This window comes from Mesocricetus auratus, unplaced genomic scaffold (genome assembly GCF_017639785.1).
Source record: "Mesocricetus auratus isolate SY011 unplaced genomic scaffold, BCM_Maur_2.0 Super-Scaffold_100042, whole genome shotgun sequence".
NCBI classification, from domain to species: domain Eukaryota; kingdom Metazoa; phylum Chordata; class Mammalia; order Rodentia; family Cricetidae; genus Mesocricetus; species Mesocricetus auratus.
This window is the reverse complement of record NW_024429219.1, coordinates 309,554-327,628: the sequence shown is the minus strand read 5'-3', so window position 1 is coordinate 327,628 and position 18,075 is coordinate 309,554. Positions and strand designations below refer to the sequence as shown.

The following is an 18,075-nucleotide window of genomic DNA, read 5'->3' as shown; positions in this document are numbered from 1 at the left end:
TAAGGTGTTCAGGAAACCTCAGAGACTGAGGCTACTGTGTGGTGTGTGTGTGTGTGTGTGTGTGTGTGTGTGTGTGTGTGTAGGGGGAGGGTAAAGGTCTGGTTGCAGGGACAGGAGGTAGAGGGTGCTTGGGTCACTGCTGTGAGCAGCTCAGTTTCCCATTATCTGATGGTGAAAGAAACTCTTGACATCCTTAACAGCAGGGCCTCAGGATTCTCTCCTAGGAGAATAGAGGAGTGATACAGAAGAGTGGAAGGACACATTCAGCTGTCAGGAGCCCTGTTCTTGGGTGATCAAGCCCAGTGGCGGTCAATTGCCCAGTCTTGATGCCATCATTTAGCTCCTTAAGCCCTGGTCCTGTCATATTTGAATAGTAGAGAATGCCTTGAATCTGCCAGGTGTCCAGGTGCTCAGATGCTCCACAGCCTCCCACCCCCAGCTTTATGAGGTCCTAAACTCAGGAACCTGGGGGACCTTCCATATGGGCTGTAAAGGTTGAGGAGGACCAGGAGTGGGGTTGATGGGGCTATCACTCATCACTCCTGCAGGATGAGTGAGCAGCAGGTGGTCTTTGAACCTTTTTATTCATTGACAGCCCAAGCCCTTGGGGAGCCTGTGGTTGGCAGAGTAGGAGAGGCTACTACCAAGTATTTGTTATACCATGGTCTCAGGGACAGGCAGCACTCAGGAGGCAGAGGCAGAGGCAGAGGCAGAGGCAGAGGCAGAGGCAGAGGCAGAGGCAGGCGGATCTCTGTGAGTTCGAGGCCAACCTGATCTACAAAGCTACACAGAGAAATCCTGTCTCAAAAAATAAAAATAAAAAAAGTAACATCAGGGTCTCAGTAGAGGTTCCATGTTCCCACACACACAAACAGCAATGGAAGCATCTCCCTCCTGGGAGCTTTGTCACTTCTGCTGACATGAGCTAACCCCCCTCCCCAGTGGAAGGGACAGGGATGAAACTCCATGTGGCAACTGAGAGCCGAAATATTTATGACATTAGCAATGCCATCAAGGTACACAGCTCAGACTTGGTCAGGGAACTGTGAGGAGGGGGAGAGGCTACGGAAATAGCACTTGGAGGTAGCCCAAGTTGAGAATGTAGTGACAGGTACAGCACCATGGATATCAGCCAAAAAGGTGACCCTAACCCCAGTAACAGGTGTGGATTCACTAAGATCTAGGTACTTAGGCTCTGGGGAATCTGGTCTTCATTTTCCTAGTTTTAGTGGGCTTCAGAGCAGACAGGCCAGAGACCCACTGACAGGGACAGGCTCTTTCCTAGACTGCTACAAGAGACATTGGATTTTGTCACATAAGGGCAAGATTGTGCTTGTACTGCACCTCGTATCTCATGCTCTAGGCTATAGCAGGAAGACTAGACTTGGAAGAGAGTAGACTAGAACATCTGGGGTGGGGCAGGTAGTCTGAATGGAAAAGGGTTGTGGGGTGTGTGGAGGGATACAGGATGCTCATGAGCTAAGTAGGGTCTCTATGATCGTTTCCTCTGGTACCTGAGGGCCTCGCTTTACCTCTCTGAGCCTCCGTTGTTCTGTTAAGGGTTCCTGGAATGGAACAGCAGTTGACAGAGCCCTCTACTGGTGGCCAGGTCATTGCAATGTAGACATCATGCCACAGTTTAGACTACTGTGCAAGGCAGGTTTCCTTACCTCCTGAGGGATTTTGCTCCAATAAACAACGAGGGACTGGTCTGCACTTCTCCCACATGTGATGGAGCTGGGCCTGATGTTTGGGGCCAATTAAAGGTCAGAAGGAAGGGCAAAGAAGAGGAATCTGCCACCTTGGATGTGCAAGAGAGTATTCCAATTGAGCATGGCCTTTTGGAAGTTAGTAGGAGGTCTTTGGAGTTTTATAGGAGTGGTGTAACACAAGGATTGGCTGTAGGGACTTACAGGCAGGGTCCTGGCCACTTTGGTGTAAGATGTGGTCAGAGTTCTCTTTTCAAATACCCATACTAACTAGGAGCATGAATATGGGGGAGGGGCGCAACAATCACTAATGCCAACTTAGTGTCTTCCTTCCTGGGAACTGCCTGTCTTGGCAACTCCTCTGTGCCTCTCCATCTCTAACAAACTCCAGAGCCTTTGTAGGTAAGCAGGGGTTTTAGGCTGTGCAGAGTGTTCTACATAGAGTCTGGAAGGCCAGAAGATAGATGTTGGACAGAATGAGAAGGAACCCCAGCACTGCACCAGAATAGTAGTGGAGTTAGGGTAGGGTTCCCAGAGTTCCATGGGCATCCAAGACCTTTTTCCTGGGGACTCCACAGAACAGTGGGTGGGTCTTAATGCCAGGCTGCAGAGGTCATGAAGGCCGTGGAGTTTCAGGAGGATCCTACAGGATGAGTAACAGCCACAACTGGGAACTCTGGATTTGGTGGGCTGTGCCACAGAAGGAAAAAACAGGTCAGCAGGAGTTTTTCCCTTCCTGAAGGATGCACTTCCATTCTGCATGCAGCTCCCTCTCCTTCCCCTAAAGACAACCAAGGATCAAAGAGAGGAGGGGGACAGAAGGGCTTGGGGTGCCCAGGTGGGACCGGCTGCTGGAGGCCGCATTTGTCACAAAGTAGCTTTTTATAGGTCCTGGAGAGGGCACGGCCGCCAGCAGGGTCGCTGAATGCTTGTGGCGGCTAGGAACCCCGGTGGCTCGCACTCCTATGTTCTTCCTCGCGCTCTTCCTCGGGCGGCCCCAGGGAGGACTCCCCAGCCGTGTCCCTGCTGTTTACTGGGGACCCAGAACAAAGAGAGGGCTCAGACTCCGCTCCAGATCCTCCGCTGGAGTCAGGCTGCCGCGACTTGCGGAAGCCGCTTGTGGGAGCGTCCCTGGAAGGCACCGGCTTGCGTGCTCCAGTCCGGTCTGCGGCACGTACTGAGGACAGCGCAGAGGGAGGCAGGCGGGTAAGATGGCGCGAGCCCCCCATGCGCGGCCACAGATCCGTAGTCTCGCCGTTGTAAAGGAGCACAAAGTGACGCTGTGACAGCAGAGGCATCATCTTCTGACTATGCAAGCTCTTTTGGCAGGTCTCAAGAGCTAGATCTGTGGGGAGGCAGAGGAGCAACAAGGTGAATGATAAAAGGGCGTTTTGGAGCAGGGCAACTTCTCCAGCATGTCTGGAAACAAGGAAGGAAAGGGGTCTCTAAGGGATTGAACTTAGGTGGGTCAGGTGACAGAGAAATTGGAGCAGAGAGAGGCCTTGGCTGCCATGCAGATTATGGGGTGTTGGAAAACCAGACTTGTGGAGTCTGAACTTGGAGGCAAGTAGGATGGAGTACCCAGAACTGGACAAAGAAGCATATGGGAAAGTTGTGACATGGGGCTGTCCAGAGCTCACCCAAGGTCTCCATAACCACTCCAGGGATCACCTCCTTCAGGACTTCACAATTGGTATGTAGGGCAGGGTTGGAGTTCATTTCCAGCAGCCACACCTATGGCAGAGAGTGGTCAGCATCTCTTTCTACCTACAGCCTAGTTGGCCAGTAAGAAGCTGGGACTCTGGTCCCTAATTAAGCTATGTGATTCTGGGCAGATTGTATCATGTTTGCTCAAGGAATTGAGACTGCCCTTGAGGCTGCTCAGTTCCAGTAGGAGATGGGCTTTATAGACACATCCGACCTTAGGGCTGCTTATGTGGTCAATGTACAGATGGGCCCTACCTCCTTGTACCAGCCTACCAGACCTCATCTTCCCAAGACAGCACCTTGAAGTTCTCATCAATCAGGAAATCACAGCCAATGAGATCAAAGTAACCCAGCTTGCACTCCAGCTTGGACTTGACGGCCAGGAAGCAGTGGGCCATGATCTGCTGCATCCGCTTCTGTGGGTGAAGCAGGGAGGGATCCTGGCTGTTGCCTGTTGGCCCAGATAAAATCTCCTAGGCCTGAGCAATCAGTCACGCCTCTCGCAGGCACTCTCACCCTTACCTGCATAGCTGTCACTGCCCATACTTTCACATGCTCAGAGTCACAGAGTTCACAGTCGGAAACTCATTCAACAAAATCATGGGGCGTCTACTTTGAGGGAGGTGCGAGGGGATACAAAAGTGAAGAAAATGAGAACCCACAGCGGGGAGACAGACAACTAGAAAATATAAAATCCTGGTAGGAGAGAGAACACTGTGGCACTTCAAGTTGCCCTAGTTGGTTTCACCCTGTGTTTTTCAGCTCAGTGAAAACCCTGAAAAATATATCTGTCTTGGAAATAGTGGAACTCTGTCCACTTTATAAATAATTGCAGTTATTAGGTTTTGTAAGTTTGAAGGTTTGTTAGAAGACTCCATTAGAAAATACCAAAGGAGATTTGAGGGTAATGTCTCACCAAGCAGAGACTATCAATGAAGAGATACTAATTACAGAAGCCCTTAAGATGGTCAGAGAGTAGAGGTGCCTGATGCTAAGCCTGATAACATGAGTTTGACCTCTGGGGTCCACATAGTGAAAAGAGAAATGACTTCCTATATGTTGCCCTTTGACCTCTACAAATGTGTCATGCTATGTGTACCCCCTAATACATTTTAAAAATGTAATTAAGATTTTAGCTGGGCTATGGTGGCACATGCCTTTAATCCCAGCACTCAGGAGGCAAAGGCAGGTGGATCTCTATGAGTTTGAGGCAAGCAAGTCTCAAGAGCAGAGCAAGTTCCAGGACAACCAAGGCTACACAGAGGACACATGTATGGGAAAACAAAACATTTTAAAGAGAGAGAGAGAGAGATAGGAAGTATAAAAGGGAATGAACTAGAATTTCTGGAGTAGAAAAATACATTGTCTACAATTCTTTAGAAAGAAAGAAAAGGAAAGAAAGAAAAATTACAGATCTTGGAGCATAAGAGATGGCTCAGTGGTTAAGAGTGCTTGCTTCGCTCTTCCAGAGGACCTGGGTTCAATTTCTAGCACCTGGTTGTTATTCCAGGTGCTAGAAATTGTATGACAACATACAACCATCTGTAACTCCAGTTCTGGCATTTTCATCTGGCCTCTGCCAGCATCAGACATGCACTTGGTATACAGACATACTTGCAGACAAAACATCCACACACATTATATATCATCTTTTTTTTTTTTGAGACAGGTTTTCTCTAACAGCTCTGGCTGTCCTGGAACTGGATTTGTAGACCAGATTGGCCATGAACTCATGGAAATCCATCTGCCTCTGCCTCCTGAGACCTAGTATTAAATGCATGTGCCACCATCACCCAGCCAATATATATATTTCATCACAGAACTGGGTATGATGGCACATGTCTGTAGTCTTGGATTGAGCAAACTAAAGCATGAAGCAAACTAAACCATCCCTTGCTTCCCTGATCAATGGAGGGGTTCAGAAAATTTTAAAAGCAGATCACTTGAAATTATCTACTCTGGAGAAAATAAAAAATACAAAAAAAAGTAAAGCTTCAGAAGCTTGGGGATGGGAACCAACCCAGCAGATATATACACGGAGAATCCCAGAAAGAAAAGGAAAGGGACAAGGCATTGTAAGAAATGACAGGAAATTTCCTAAGTTTGATGCAAAACATTTGTCTCTAAATTTAAATAGTCCAATGAAGCCCAGGCAGGATAAATTAATAGATTTATCATATCATGAGAAGACTTTCAAAAGATAGAGGGGGCTTGGGAGACAGCCCAGTCAACAAAACACATGCCCACAAGCATGACCTGAGTTCAGTCCCCAGAACCCGTGTACGTTGGTGTGATGGCTCTTTATTTCAGTTCTTGTGCTGGGAAGGCAGAGACAGACAGATCCCTGAGGTTTGCTGGCCTAGCCTAATCAGTAAACTTCAAGCCAATGAAGATAAGGCTCTGTCTTAAAAAGTGAGAATGACACCTGCGGAGCAACATCTGAAGTGGACCTCTGGCCTCCATAATTGCATACATGTACCCATACACATAAACACATACACAAACACACATGCACACACAACATCGTGAAAAAGACAAAGAGAATGTTGAAATTAGCAAGAGAGAAGTAATTCATCCCATGCAAGGGATACTCAATAAAATTAATAGTTAATTTCTCATCAGAAATCATGAGGCCCAAAGGCAATGGAATGACATATTCAAAATGCTGGAAGAAAAAAGTGTCAACCAAGAATTGTATCTTCAGAGGCTAAAATGCTTAGTTGGTAAAGTGCCAGCTGTACAAGCACAGACTGCATCCAATGCCCTATGACCCTTATAAATAGTCAAGTATGGAAATTGCATGCCTATAACCCTAGTCTTTGGTGGTGATACAGGCAGATCCCTGAAGCTCGTGGTCTAGCCATTTTAGCCTAATTGTGAACTGCAAGTCTAGTAAGAGACCCTGTCTCAAAAAATAAAGGTGGGGAATGATTAAGGAAGGATACATGATGTCTACCACAGGTCTCCACATGCATGTGCTGCATGTACAGACATCACAAACACACACACACACACACACACACACTCACAGTAAAAAGAATTTCTCTACCCAACAAATAGAACTGGAGAAATGGCTCAACTGTTAAGAGCACTTGTTGTTCTTGTAAAGAACCCCAGTTAGGTTTCCAGTGTCCACATCAGACAGTTCATAATCTCTTCTAACTCTAGTTCCAAGGGATCCAACACCTTCTCTTCTGGCCTCTGTGAGTGCCAGGCACATACATGGAACCCACACATATGTGCAGACACTCAAACACATAAAAAATTTAAAATATTTTTAATGGAGAAATTAAAACATTCCCACATATGGCCAGGTGTAGTAGCACTCAAGAGGCAGAGGCAAGCAGATCTCTGTGAGTTTGAGGTCAGCCTGGTCTACAGAGCGAGTTCCAGAACAACCTCCAAAGCAATACAGAGAAACCCTGTCTCAGAAAAACCATTTAAATAAATGAACAAATGCATAAATAAAAATTAATTAATTAAAATTAAAAGACAGCATATGTGGTGTTTTGTTTTGTTTTGGGTTTTTTTTTTTTGGTTTTACGAGACAGGGTTTCTCTGTTTTGGAGGCTGTCGGTCCAGCCTGGCCTTGAACTCACAGAGATCCGCCTGCCTCTGCCTCCCGAGTGCTGGGATTAAAGGCATGCACCACCAATGCCCGGCTGCATATGTGGTTTTTTTTTTTTTATCTGAAACTGCTTTTTCCTAAAAGACAACTGAATACAACAAGTCTAAAGTCACAAATGTGTAGAGCTGTAGTTTATTGCAATAACAGAACAATAGAGAATAGAGCTTTATAATAGAAACTGGTTTTCTATGCTATTGAAATTAACTTTATGTTAATCTGAACTAAATATTAATGGTAATTCCAAATACAACCACTAAGAAGAGAATAAAATTTCAATTAAAATGGCACACTAGAAAACATATCTACTCTAATAAGAGGTAGTAGTTGAGGAAGTAAAAAACAGAAGGCATATGAGACACAGAAAATAAGTAGCTACAGAAGGTGGAGGCCAATGCCTTTAATCCCAGCACTCAGGAAGCAGAAGCGGGCAAATCTCTGTGATTTTGAGGCCAGCCTGGTCTACACAGTGAGACTCCACAGATTTTTACAGGACCTTATAATGAACAGTGGGTTATATGATCTTTTCAAATGCATAGGAACATGTGTGTACATGTGTGTCTGGCTGTGTGTTATGGTGCAAATGCATAGTGTGTGTAGTATATGCAGGTGAGTGTGCAGAAGTGAACACCTGTGCATATGCTGTCTTCCTTTATCCTCTGTCTTACTGCCTTGAGACAGGGTTTCTCACTGAACTAGAATCTCACCTTTCAGCTAGGCTGGCTAGCCAGAAAGCTCTTAAGTTCTACCTGTGTCCACTCTTCAGTGCTGGGGTTACAGGCATGCACAGTCACATGTGGCTTTTTATATGCATGTTGGAGATTCAAACTCCTGCTGGTAGATAAAGTGCTCTTAACCGCAGATCTATCTCCTCAGCCTCCAAAGGACGTATTGGGATAAAAAGTTTTCATTCATTAATTTTTTGTGTAGTAGGTTGGAACCCAAAGCATGTGCATGCTAGGCAAATGCTCTACCACTGATCATAACCCTAACCCTCAACATTTTGTTTTGCTTGAGTCAGGATTTCATATAGACAAAGTTATCTTTGAAATCGCTGTGTAGCTGAATATGATGAGGCAGGCTGATCTCTTTGAGTTCAAGGCCAACCTGGTCTACAAGAGCTAGTTTCAGGACAGCCTCCAAAGCCACAGAGAAACACTGTCTTGAAAAACCAAAAATCAAAACAAAACACAAGAATAGAAAATCTTTTTGTTTTTTCAGACAGGGTTTCTCTGTGTAGCTCTGGCTGTCCTGGAACTGGCTGTCTATACCAGGCTAACCTAGAACTCACAGATATCCACCTACCTTTGCCTCCCTGGTGCTGGGATCAAAGGTGTGTGCCACCACCACTTGGCTTGAATAGAAAATCTCAATAGATATCAACCAAATGAGATTGGGGGTGGTAGTAAGGCAGTGTTAATGACAAACCTCACCACAAAGGGAAGTTCAGGTTGTTTCGCAGGATGTGTCAATTTTTTTTTGTTTTTGTTTTTGTTTTTATCATTGTAACAAATGCCTCAGAGAATTACCTTCAAAGAGTAAAGATTTTTGTATCATAGTTTCAGTGGTTTCCCTCTACAGTTTCTCAAATTTGAGCAGGGCAGTCTATCACAGGAGTGTTCACCTCATGTATCAATTTAATCATGGGCTTCAAACCTCTAAAACTATGAGTCAGAATATAATGTCAAGACATTTTCTATGTAAAAGGGAGATGATACATTTCATATCAAAATCAGATAAAATACTAAATAGAAAGTTATAGGTTGGCTTATGAGCACAGACACAAAAATACTTAAATACAATAAAATAAAAAATAAAACTCAGAAGCATATTTAAATTATTTATACTACTACCACCTGGAATTTATTCCAGAAAGGCATGAGTAGTGGAAGTTAATTAATGCAATTCACATGAATAGGATGAAGGAAAAAGAACACATGATCATCTTAATCAGTAGGAACCTCAGCATCCTACCCTTAACTAGGGAGAGAAAGGAATTTGTGAGCCTTTCCTTCATTATCAGAAGAAATACAAGGATGTCGACTTTGACCTCTTCAACATGATACTGAAAATTATAGCTGGAACAATTAGGCATGACTTCAGTACAACTACACATGTTCCAGTGACACATGAAAAGCCATGTGTCTAGACCAACCCATGGGCAATATGTATACAGATTCATGACTCAAAATTAGACTAACCGTAAAGGTGGTGAAGACCCAATCTCTGGGGAGGCCTTTGGTCTTCCTAAACTTGTCATTGATGTATCGGTTGAGGTGCTCCATGCTCCACACAGTGCTCTCTTTCAGCAGCATGTACAGAGGACTCTTCTTCTGCATGAACTACAGCAAAAGCAGAACCTAGAGGTCACCCTCTGAAAGGACCACTCTGAAGGCTTTACCCTAACCTGACCTTCTGTTCCTATCTCCCGAGAGAACTGCCTATGAGATCCTCATGCATATTCCTTTATGCCTCGAAACTTCCCAGTCAGCAAATCCCCACAGACCCTAAACAATCTCTTGTTCCAGACTCTCCCATTGGATTCAGGCTCTAAGGTCCTTCTGTAGGACACCTGAATCTTTGTTGTGGCAAGATAAAGGCTATTAAGGCTACTTCCAAGCCTGGGCAGGCAGTCTATAACTAGACCCTTCCTCTGTGTTCCCAAGCAATGGGAGTATTTCTCTGAGCTCATCTACACCTATAGGAAAAGGGCTTCTCCTATCTGGGGTTCTTACCTGATTGGTCAAGTGACCACTGAGGTCACTGGAATGAGGGTCATACAGGCTGAGGGTGAGGCGGGCATAGCCATGGCCGAAAAAGACCATGTAGGGCACGGCACAGGCAATGAGCAGGTAGGAGCGCACATCAAACTTCTTCCCATCTAGCAGCAGCGGGTTCTGAACGTATCTAGGGGGTACCATAAGGGGTACCTGGGGCTGAATTGCTTGACTAGCTGGCCCAGATATGTCATTCCCACAAGGACTGTTTCCTCATTGCCTCCCACCTGTCCCAAACATGACCACTAGAGCTGAACACTGTTCATGGTCAGAAGACATTCCTGAGTCTAAACTGGTCAGAGGAATTGGGAAGAGGGCCTCATAACTAAATCTTTATTCACTGCAAGTGTCTAGCTTTTTGGGGGGGTGGGCTATGGAAGGAGAAGGGCACAGCAAATAGCGGCTGTGGCCAGAGAAAGGGTAAATATTGACAGAGGATAAAGCTCTACTGGGACCTTTCTAAGGGTGAGCTGATTTTTTCCCTCCCGGTCCTATGTGTAACTGAGGATCTGGACCCCACTGTAGGCGGATGGGCTATCGGTCAGCTCTGGGTGGCAGATAAGCTGTAGCTGGGTGGCTAGGCTGGAAAGTAGGGAAGACAGATGCAGAACAGAAGACATAGGGAGCAAGCCCTCCTTGATAAGTTCCCTCCCCCCCCCAACCCTAGAGCCTGTGTTTACAGGCAGTCTTGTCTGACACCCTCGATAAATGTGACACCCCCTGCACAGGCTGAAGGTCTGATGTGGGCTGCTTGAGGCAGGTCGCTTGGGTGCTGTAGCCTGTATGGCCAAGGGCTTCTCTGCAGTACTGCTATCACCAATATTCACAGGTACCAGCTGGTCTGGATTATCCCTCTTGAGACCCAGACCCTTCCTGGCATCCATGCCCACACCTCTGCACCACCCGCGCCTGAGGTGCACGGAAGGGCATCTTGCGGTAGATGGGGTCGTCCTCAATGCTCTGGGTCTTGGCCTGGAGGGCAGCAACCTCTTCATGGCTCCTGATCAGAAAGATGCCCTTTCCCTGGTTGGAGGCCGTGGGCTTGCAGATCCATATCTGGGTTTCTGCAGGGAGTAACCCCTGAGCCTCTGGCACTGAGTACTCCTTGCCCCTCCCATCCCTCACCCTGCCCTGGCCCTGACCATACCCCAGCCTTGACCTTCCCTTTCAGCCCTGACCACTCCAAACCGCCCCAGCTAGCTTCAACCCTTGTCCTACCTTGATTTCACTACCTCACCCCAGTTTAGTGGGCTGTTCCTTTGTCTCACCTTGATCATACCCATAATCTGGTTATGGCCCTACCACACCCCTACCTCTAACTAAGGTCATAACCCTCTTTCTCCAGCCCCTCAACACCAGAAACCACCAAGTCCCAAGCCCTGGCTTCACTTTTCCTTTCAAGAACTAATCCACCTTTTCCAGGTCTGGCCTCCTCCCACTTTGCTGGGGTCTAAACCCGATCTTTTCTACCCTATTAGTATGCCTAGCCCTACCCAGGGGCCTCTCACCATCAAATAGAGTGAAGAAAGCCTGTCTCTCATCCCTGATGTCCAGCCGATAGGTCTCTGGAAAAAACTCTTCCATTTTCAGGACCCTTGGAAGAGCAGGAAGGTGAAGACATGGGGAGGGCTGTCCTCTGCCTCAGACTTCGCCAGTGATCTGGTAGTTTGACCTGCAGGCTAGCTGGAAGGGGCATTCACCATTGTGTCCTCCAGCCTTAGCTATTTCCTTTGCAAGGCTTTTGTTCACATGCGTCTCATAATCTCCAGCTTTTCTGCAGCAGCCAGCCTCTGGCTGCCAGATCCACTGTGACTCCTCTGTCCCACCTCCCTGCTTTTTCTCTCCCAATTACTCTCTTCTTTGTGGACTGGTTTCCAATGCCAAGACTGTGCCTGACATAGAACCATAGTCAGTATGTATCTGAGCTCCCAAACTGCCTTTCACCTAACAACATGTCATACTCAGTTTCCGTCTCTCACAGCTACTTCTGTGGCCCAAAGCATCCTGGGCTGGTCCATGTAAACTCCATATGGAAAAGGGCTGATATATTCTTTTCAAATCTGCATCCTAAAGGCACATAAGTCCTGGTCTGAGTAGTTACCTCTAGTATGTTGGGAGATGTGGGTGGGGTATGCAGAGTGGGAATATAGATGGGTATGAAGGTGGGTGGGCAGATGATTTGCTTTTCAAAGTTAGTAGGAAGTGGACAGCTGAATATACAGGTGTCTAGATGGTGTTGTAGATAGCTATGTTTTTAATGCTACATTGAGGGACAGATGGTGAGCAGTTGGTTGGATGAGTAGATTAATCTCTAAATAAATGTTTGGGTGAGTAAATGGCTGGGCAAGTAATCAGTGAACCATTGAGTGGTTCATCTTGGCTGAGGAGTAGGGTTAGAGGAAACTGGATGGATGTGGCTGGATGAATAAGAAGGAGTAGGATCAAAATGATGGCAAAGGAGATGGGAACAATGGATGGATACTGATGGACACCCATGGGTGGCTACTGTGGGCATAGAGTAAAGATATCTGGGTAGAGGACGGTGGGCTTGTGCTGGAGTAGAGGCAGATTGGTAGACCAGTGGGGAGAGGGGATAAAACATGTGAAGGAGAGTAGTTTTGGGGGAGCTGCAGAGGGAGTGCTGAGTCTACAGAATGGGGAAAATGGTCTTAAGGAGACAGATGGAGGTAGAAGTGGGTGTGCCTCTGGGGCTGGGCAGGGTGGGCTCACTTGGCTTGGGTACTGGGCAGCAGCCTGGCTTTGCTCAAAGTGCGTGCATGCTCCCGCAGGGCACTGAGCAACCCGATCTTGGTAGTAAGCAGCTTATTGTTGGGGAGCTGGAACAGCAACTGCTGGCCTGGCAGGACAAAGAGAGGTGCGTGGGTGGTGCCTTGAAGCTGTGCCACATGGCCTCCCCTCGGGGTTGTTCCCTACCTTCCCGGAAGCTGCAGTAGTTGTCCCTGCACTTGATCTCACACCACTTTAACTTGTAGTCCTCACAACGACTGTCCTGAGTGCGTTGCCAGCCCTTGCTCTCACAGTAGCTGCTGATTCTGTGGGGGTAGAAGGATGTAGTAACTGGGGGTCCTGGGGTTCTCTGAGGAAGGCAGGGCAGGAGTGGCTGCCTACAGCAGCATCTTGGGTTAGGTCCAGGTCAGGGGTGGGAATGCAGGCCAGGGCTGCCCAAACCCCACTCACATTGATGCTCCGTTGGTACCTCCGATGTAAAAGAAAGGGCCCTGACCAGGATTGGGCTGCTTGTTCCCTTCCAGAAAGAGCCCCTCAAAGGAGGTCACAGGGAGTCTGGCAGCTTCTTCTTCCTCCAGGAGGTCTGTGGGCAGGTAGGTGGTAAGAAGCCTCAGGTTTCTGGCTCAGTAGGGTTTTTCCTGCCCCTCCCTGCTGCCAGAAGCCCCACCTGCATCTTGGTCCAGCCGACTTAGTTCAGGCCGGAGCCCCTCCTCGATACTGCTCCCCATCTGTTTCTCATGGGTCCAGCCTGCAGACCAATGGTGTTAGGTGGAGGAATGTAAAGGTACCCACCTATCTGCCTGAGCCCAGCCAATGCCAGCAGCTTCTGGGAAATAACCCAGACCCTCTGGACCTCTCTTCAGCCCAATACAGACCTGACTGGGGCGTCTGAGGGTCATTATACTCAAGAAAGGAGGCAGTTTCCACCAGCCTTAAATCGGGCAGAGCCCAGGTAGTGTAGAGACTACAGTGGGGGTGAAGAGGGTGGCCCCACCTCCACTTTCCTTACCAGCAGGGCAGGCTCCATGCAGGGAGTGGGCTGGAGTGTGAGGCAGGAGCCCTCACAGACGTGATGTGGGGATGTCTCCAGAGGGCAGGGGTCACAATGTCTATGATGACATCATGGGTGACCCAAGGGTCTATGATCAACCAGAGAGATGAGAGGCTGCACTAAGTGAGTTGGGGTAGGGCGTGCCCACTGTGATGGCATGGACAGGTAGAGCCTGCAGATTCTTGAGCATAGTGTCCCTAATATATAGGCCCCTGTTAGCTTCTCTAAGAGCCTGGCTGGCTGGCCGGCTGACTGGCTGGGCATAGTCCCTTCCCTATGAGATGCTGTCCCTGGAAACCCTGACTTAAGGGTATGTGGAATAAGCCCCAGGGTCATTCTGCATTCACCTGGCACCCGAGTGTGGCATCGATGAATCCTGGACCGTTTGGGTCTCTTGGAGCTGACGTGGGTCCGAGGGGGTTGACCCCGGCAGTGGATAAATCTTGTACGACTTCGTGTTGCAGGCATGAGGGTACCAGGGCGAGGACCCCTTGAGGGAGATGTAGTCCCTACACCCCTTCGGGGTCTTCGAGCCTGAGACCCCAGCCCTCGAATGGGGCAAACATCTGGGCCCACCCTGCCCAGGGAAGAATGCTTCCCCATATCCTGGGCTGTGGCTTCAGCTTGTGGCTCACTTCCATCTTTGTGATGGCCATAAGACCTTCCGGTCTGTGGGTGCAAGGCCATCTTTGCATCCCGTCTGTGCCGGGTGAGTCTTTTTCGGCCTCGGCGAGTGTGGCCTCTGTGTCTGCTGCAAAGAGGGTGCCCGTCACTCTTGCTGTTGGTAGGGTGCCCATCTGCAGGCTTGAAGGGCAGAAAGGCTCCTAGCTCCAAACAAAAGTTCTACTAGTTTATGGCTACCCAGGTGCTCAGTCCCAGCCCTACTAACACAACCTGTCTATTCCCACCATCACTATTCCCCCACTCGCACTCCTGCCCTGGATGCTGCCATTTTTCTGTTTGCTATCTTTAGAACATTTTAGGGCATTTAAAAAACTATTCTTTGTGCCTCACATTAAGGAAATAAACCCAGTTTGTTGGACAGGGTGATAGCACACAGAAACTTGTGACTGGGAGGGAAAGACAAACAGATGCCCTTGGATAGGAGCAGGTCAGCTCTAAAAAGGAAAACAGGTCTGTGGATAGACTGATTGACAGCAAAGAAAGGTCAAGGACAGCAACCACATGAAAGTCAAACCATTCAGGCATTATGTTTGTCTGCCAATTCCTCCCCACTGAATTGACAAGAAAAAAAGCCCAAAAGTTCTGTAGGATGGAAAGAAAGCCTGGAATGAGAAGCTCATACCTCTGTAGAGGGTAGGTTGCAAGTGTGGAAGAATCCAAGAGTGCCTGGAGCCCCCTTCTCCTTGAGAAAAGACTCCCAGGAAGAGGCTGAGGTAGGGGCTTTAAATTTGGGAAGGATTGTAGAGTGTGTGATTCTACAATCACTGGAAGGTCTTAGTGCATTCCACTGGGTTTCCAGAATCCAGAAGCAGGTCTAAGGAGATCTACTATGGAAATGGGACCTTAAAACACCAGTGTTCAATATTGTCCACAGCCTAAGAGGCCGCCTAGCTCCAGAGAGATCTTAGGAGGCCTCCTGGGTATGAGCAAGAAGAACACAAGGACACACACAAAGGAAGAAGAAAATGGAGTAGAAATGATATGAAAGCTGAAGGAACCTGGCTCACTTCTAGGATGTGTTTGGGAGTGGGAGAGATGCTGTATCCTAAAAAAAAGTGCTGGATTCTATCAGAACAGGAAGGAGCCCGTGGGAATTAAACATGGAATACAAAGGTCAGAATTAAGTCCAGGAAATTGTTCAGGAAGAACTGAGGACAGGACCAGAAGGATCAAACTGAATACAAACCCATAGAGACCCAACATTATAGCTTCTCCAGAAATGAGGAAAGAAAGTTGGACAGACTAATTGGAGTTGGTAGCGGGGGGTTGGGGGGGTGGGGGTTGGGGGGTGGAGGGAGTGGGGGGTTGCCCTGTGGCCAACCAGAGCCCTCTAGCCTTTGAGGAGGACACACATTGGAGTGCTAACTCCAGGAACCTGGGGAAGTTGGAAAGCAGCCTGAGCTATATTAAACCCTCTTTCAAACATTAGAAAACAAATAAAACCCTACAAAATGACAAAAACTTTATTAAAACACCTAGTGGATGAGTAGGAATATGTCTTCCTAAGAGAGGAAGGACTGGGATGCTGCCAGCTGTTGCCCTTGTCTAGTGAATGTGTTCCAAGGTCTCTCTGAGGATGAGACCTAGAATCCAGAAAGGAAGTTTCACAGTAAAAGTTTCAGTTACTATTTCAGAAAGTAAGCTGTCCAATAATAGAGCAAACCATGTAGTCACATGAGTCTTGGGATATAACATAAATGTTGAGGAAAAGCAAATGTTGAGGAAAAGCTCCAGGTGAGCTAGATAGAAGCCTCAAATCTTTATAATAAATTTAAAATAAACTTTTTACCTGGTCAGATAAAAAGACCGGCAGGAAATCACACCCCGGTACAATGGGCAGGAGATGCGTTTAAACCTGAAGAAGATGGCCAAGAAAATGACCACGTCAGTGTTCTGCTGAAGTTTTCCCCAGACACAACGTTTGGCAACACAGGGTTCTGAGAAGTTGCTGACATTTTTTGAAGGGCTGGTGCCTCCCAAGCAGCGCTCACTGTCTGGGGATGCGTTCTCTGTGGATCTCAGGAGGTGGCCCTTCTGAGGGGTCAGTTCTGGGGAGACAGACATGGCTCTAGGCAAAGAGCTCATCCTGAGCGATCCCAGCCCTCCTCAGAGCTTGGGTTGCCCACATGGGCCAGCCCCACCCTACAAGACATTCCTTTCTTAGCTGAAACGCTGGGGTTGAGAGAGGGGGTGGGGAGCTCAGTAGAGGGCTGAGGTCAGCCGAGCTGCCCAGTCCTCTCTCCTATTTGACTACTTCTGGAAAGGGCCAAAAATGGAGTACAGGAGGGCAAGGACTCAGCCTCAGCCCTGGTCAGGACCCTCAGCTGGTGACCAGCCAGTCTCTCTTACCTGCTCTGCAAGGTCTTAGGAACCCTCTGCTGGGATACAACAGTGGTGACCTGGCAACTGTCTCCAGGCAACCATTACCAGGGGACTATTATTCAGCGACTGCCCAAAGGTAAACAAGAGTTTTAGGTGGATGGTGAAAGGGGCCATTGTATGAGCTGAGGGGCAGCCTCACAGAATCTGGGAAAGCAAGAGGTGGAGAATGGGGATCAAACTGGTCTGAGGAGGCTGGGGGGATACTGAGGATAAGTCTTGTAGAGACGCCTCCTCATGTCTGAACCATCCTCTTCTTCCATCCTCTCATGAATTCTTCCAGGGTCTCCCTGAGCATTCACAAGGACTCCTTAGTTCAGATCTAGTAATCTAGGATCTGAAAGAAAGCATGACTCAAAGTGGCTCTTAGTGCCAATTTGTAATTTCCTACTGAGGTCCTTGGGACTTGGTGCGACTCCTGCTTTTGACCCCACGTTTCCAGCCATATGAACCTCATCTCATCTTTCAGAGCCTTGTAAGTGTCACAAGGTTTGATAGGGTGCTACATGGTGCTTCCAAAAAACAGTCACATCTTGAGTCCTGGAGCCCATGAGCATAACTACAGATGTGATCGAATTAGAATCTTGGGTTAATCATCTTGCATCAACAAGGTGGGCTCTAAACCCAATGACTGATGACTGCCTCGAAGGGAAGCAGAGACAACAGTATGCGGCCATAAGCCACAGGACCTGTGAACTAAGAGGAGGAAGCATGAGGGCTCCCCCCAATGGCATTGGTGAGGCACTGGTACTATTTTGGAAATTCTGGAAAAAAACCAAACAACCAAACAACCAAACAAAAAACACGTTGTTTTAGGCTACCCTCTAGCCCTCTTCACCTTCAGATTCCTTTGTGGTTCTGCCCACGCTAAGGGACTCCGTCATCCCCTTAGAGGCTGTGCACCCCTAGGCTTTACTAATATGACTCCTCCCTTGAGGTCTCTTTCCCAGTCTAAGCTGCTGGGGTGTGAGGCTGCGCTAGGTGTGGCCAGCAGGGCATCATCTCTCAGCTGTGCCGAGTCCTGGGGAAATAGGAGTGCTCCCATGGGCTGTCATTCTCTGTGGGGCTGCTTACTGTCACTGATCCTGCCCTTCTATGTTGTGCTGGGGGCAGGAAGTCTTTGTGGTTCGCCCAGTGCTGGCTCAAGAAACCTCTCTGCCCTGATTCGTTGGGTGGGACTGCAGGTGCACTGGGACACATAGCACTTCTACTAAGTCGTGGACTGAGTTACTGGGTCTTATGGCCCCCAGCTTGGGCAGGTAAAACACCCAATCCTAGAGAGGCTCTGGACAAGTAACCAGCAGTAACTACTGACCCTGGGGGTATGAAGGACATTTCTAATTCTCACTCCAGGGGCCAGGGATTTAGTTCAATGGTAGAATGATTCCTTTACAT

The 18,075-nt window shown here is 48.0% G+C and overlaps 1 protein-coding gene across 3 annotated transcripts; it reads right to left on the bottom strand.

Annotated features, from left to right (window-relative positions):
* Positions 1 to 565: 565 nt before the first annotated feature.
* On the bottom strand, positions 566 to 16,620 carry Ttll10 (tubulin tyrosine ligase like 10). Of its 3 annotated transcripts, none has more exons than XM_040735001.1 (13): positions 16,091 to 16,620; positions 13,965 to 14,368; positions 13,234 to 13,314; positions 13,017 to 13,149; positions 12,753 to 12,871; positions 12,549 to 12,675; positions 11,327 to 11,412; positions 10,711 to 10,882; positions 9,777 to 9,948; positions 9,243 to 9,383; positions 3,695 to 3,832; positions 3,350 to 3,443; positions 566 to 3,054 (listed from the first exon to the last, which is right to left on the bottom strand). In XM_040735001.1, exons 1-13 carry the CDS (start codon positions 16,384 to 16,386, stop codon positions 2,648 to 2,650), a joined length of 2,370 nt encoding a protein of 789 aa, XP_040590935.1. In that variant the 5' UTR covers positions 16,387 to 16,620; the 3' UTR covers positions 566 to 2,647. The 3 variants fall into 3 exon arrangements, with proteins under 3 accessions (XP_040590935.1, XP_021088237.1, XP_040590936.1); XM_021232578.2 differs by having other exon boundaries at positions 3,716 to 3,832; positions 16,091 to 16,617; XM_040735002.1 differs by lacking the exons at positions 13,965 to 14,368; positions 16,091 to 16,620 and adding an exon at positions 13,576 to 13,717.
* Positions 16,621 to 18,075: the final 1,455 nt, after the last annotated feature.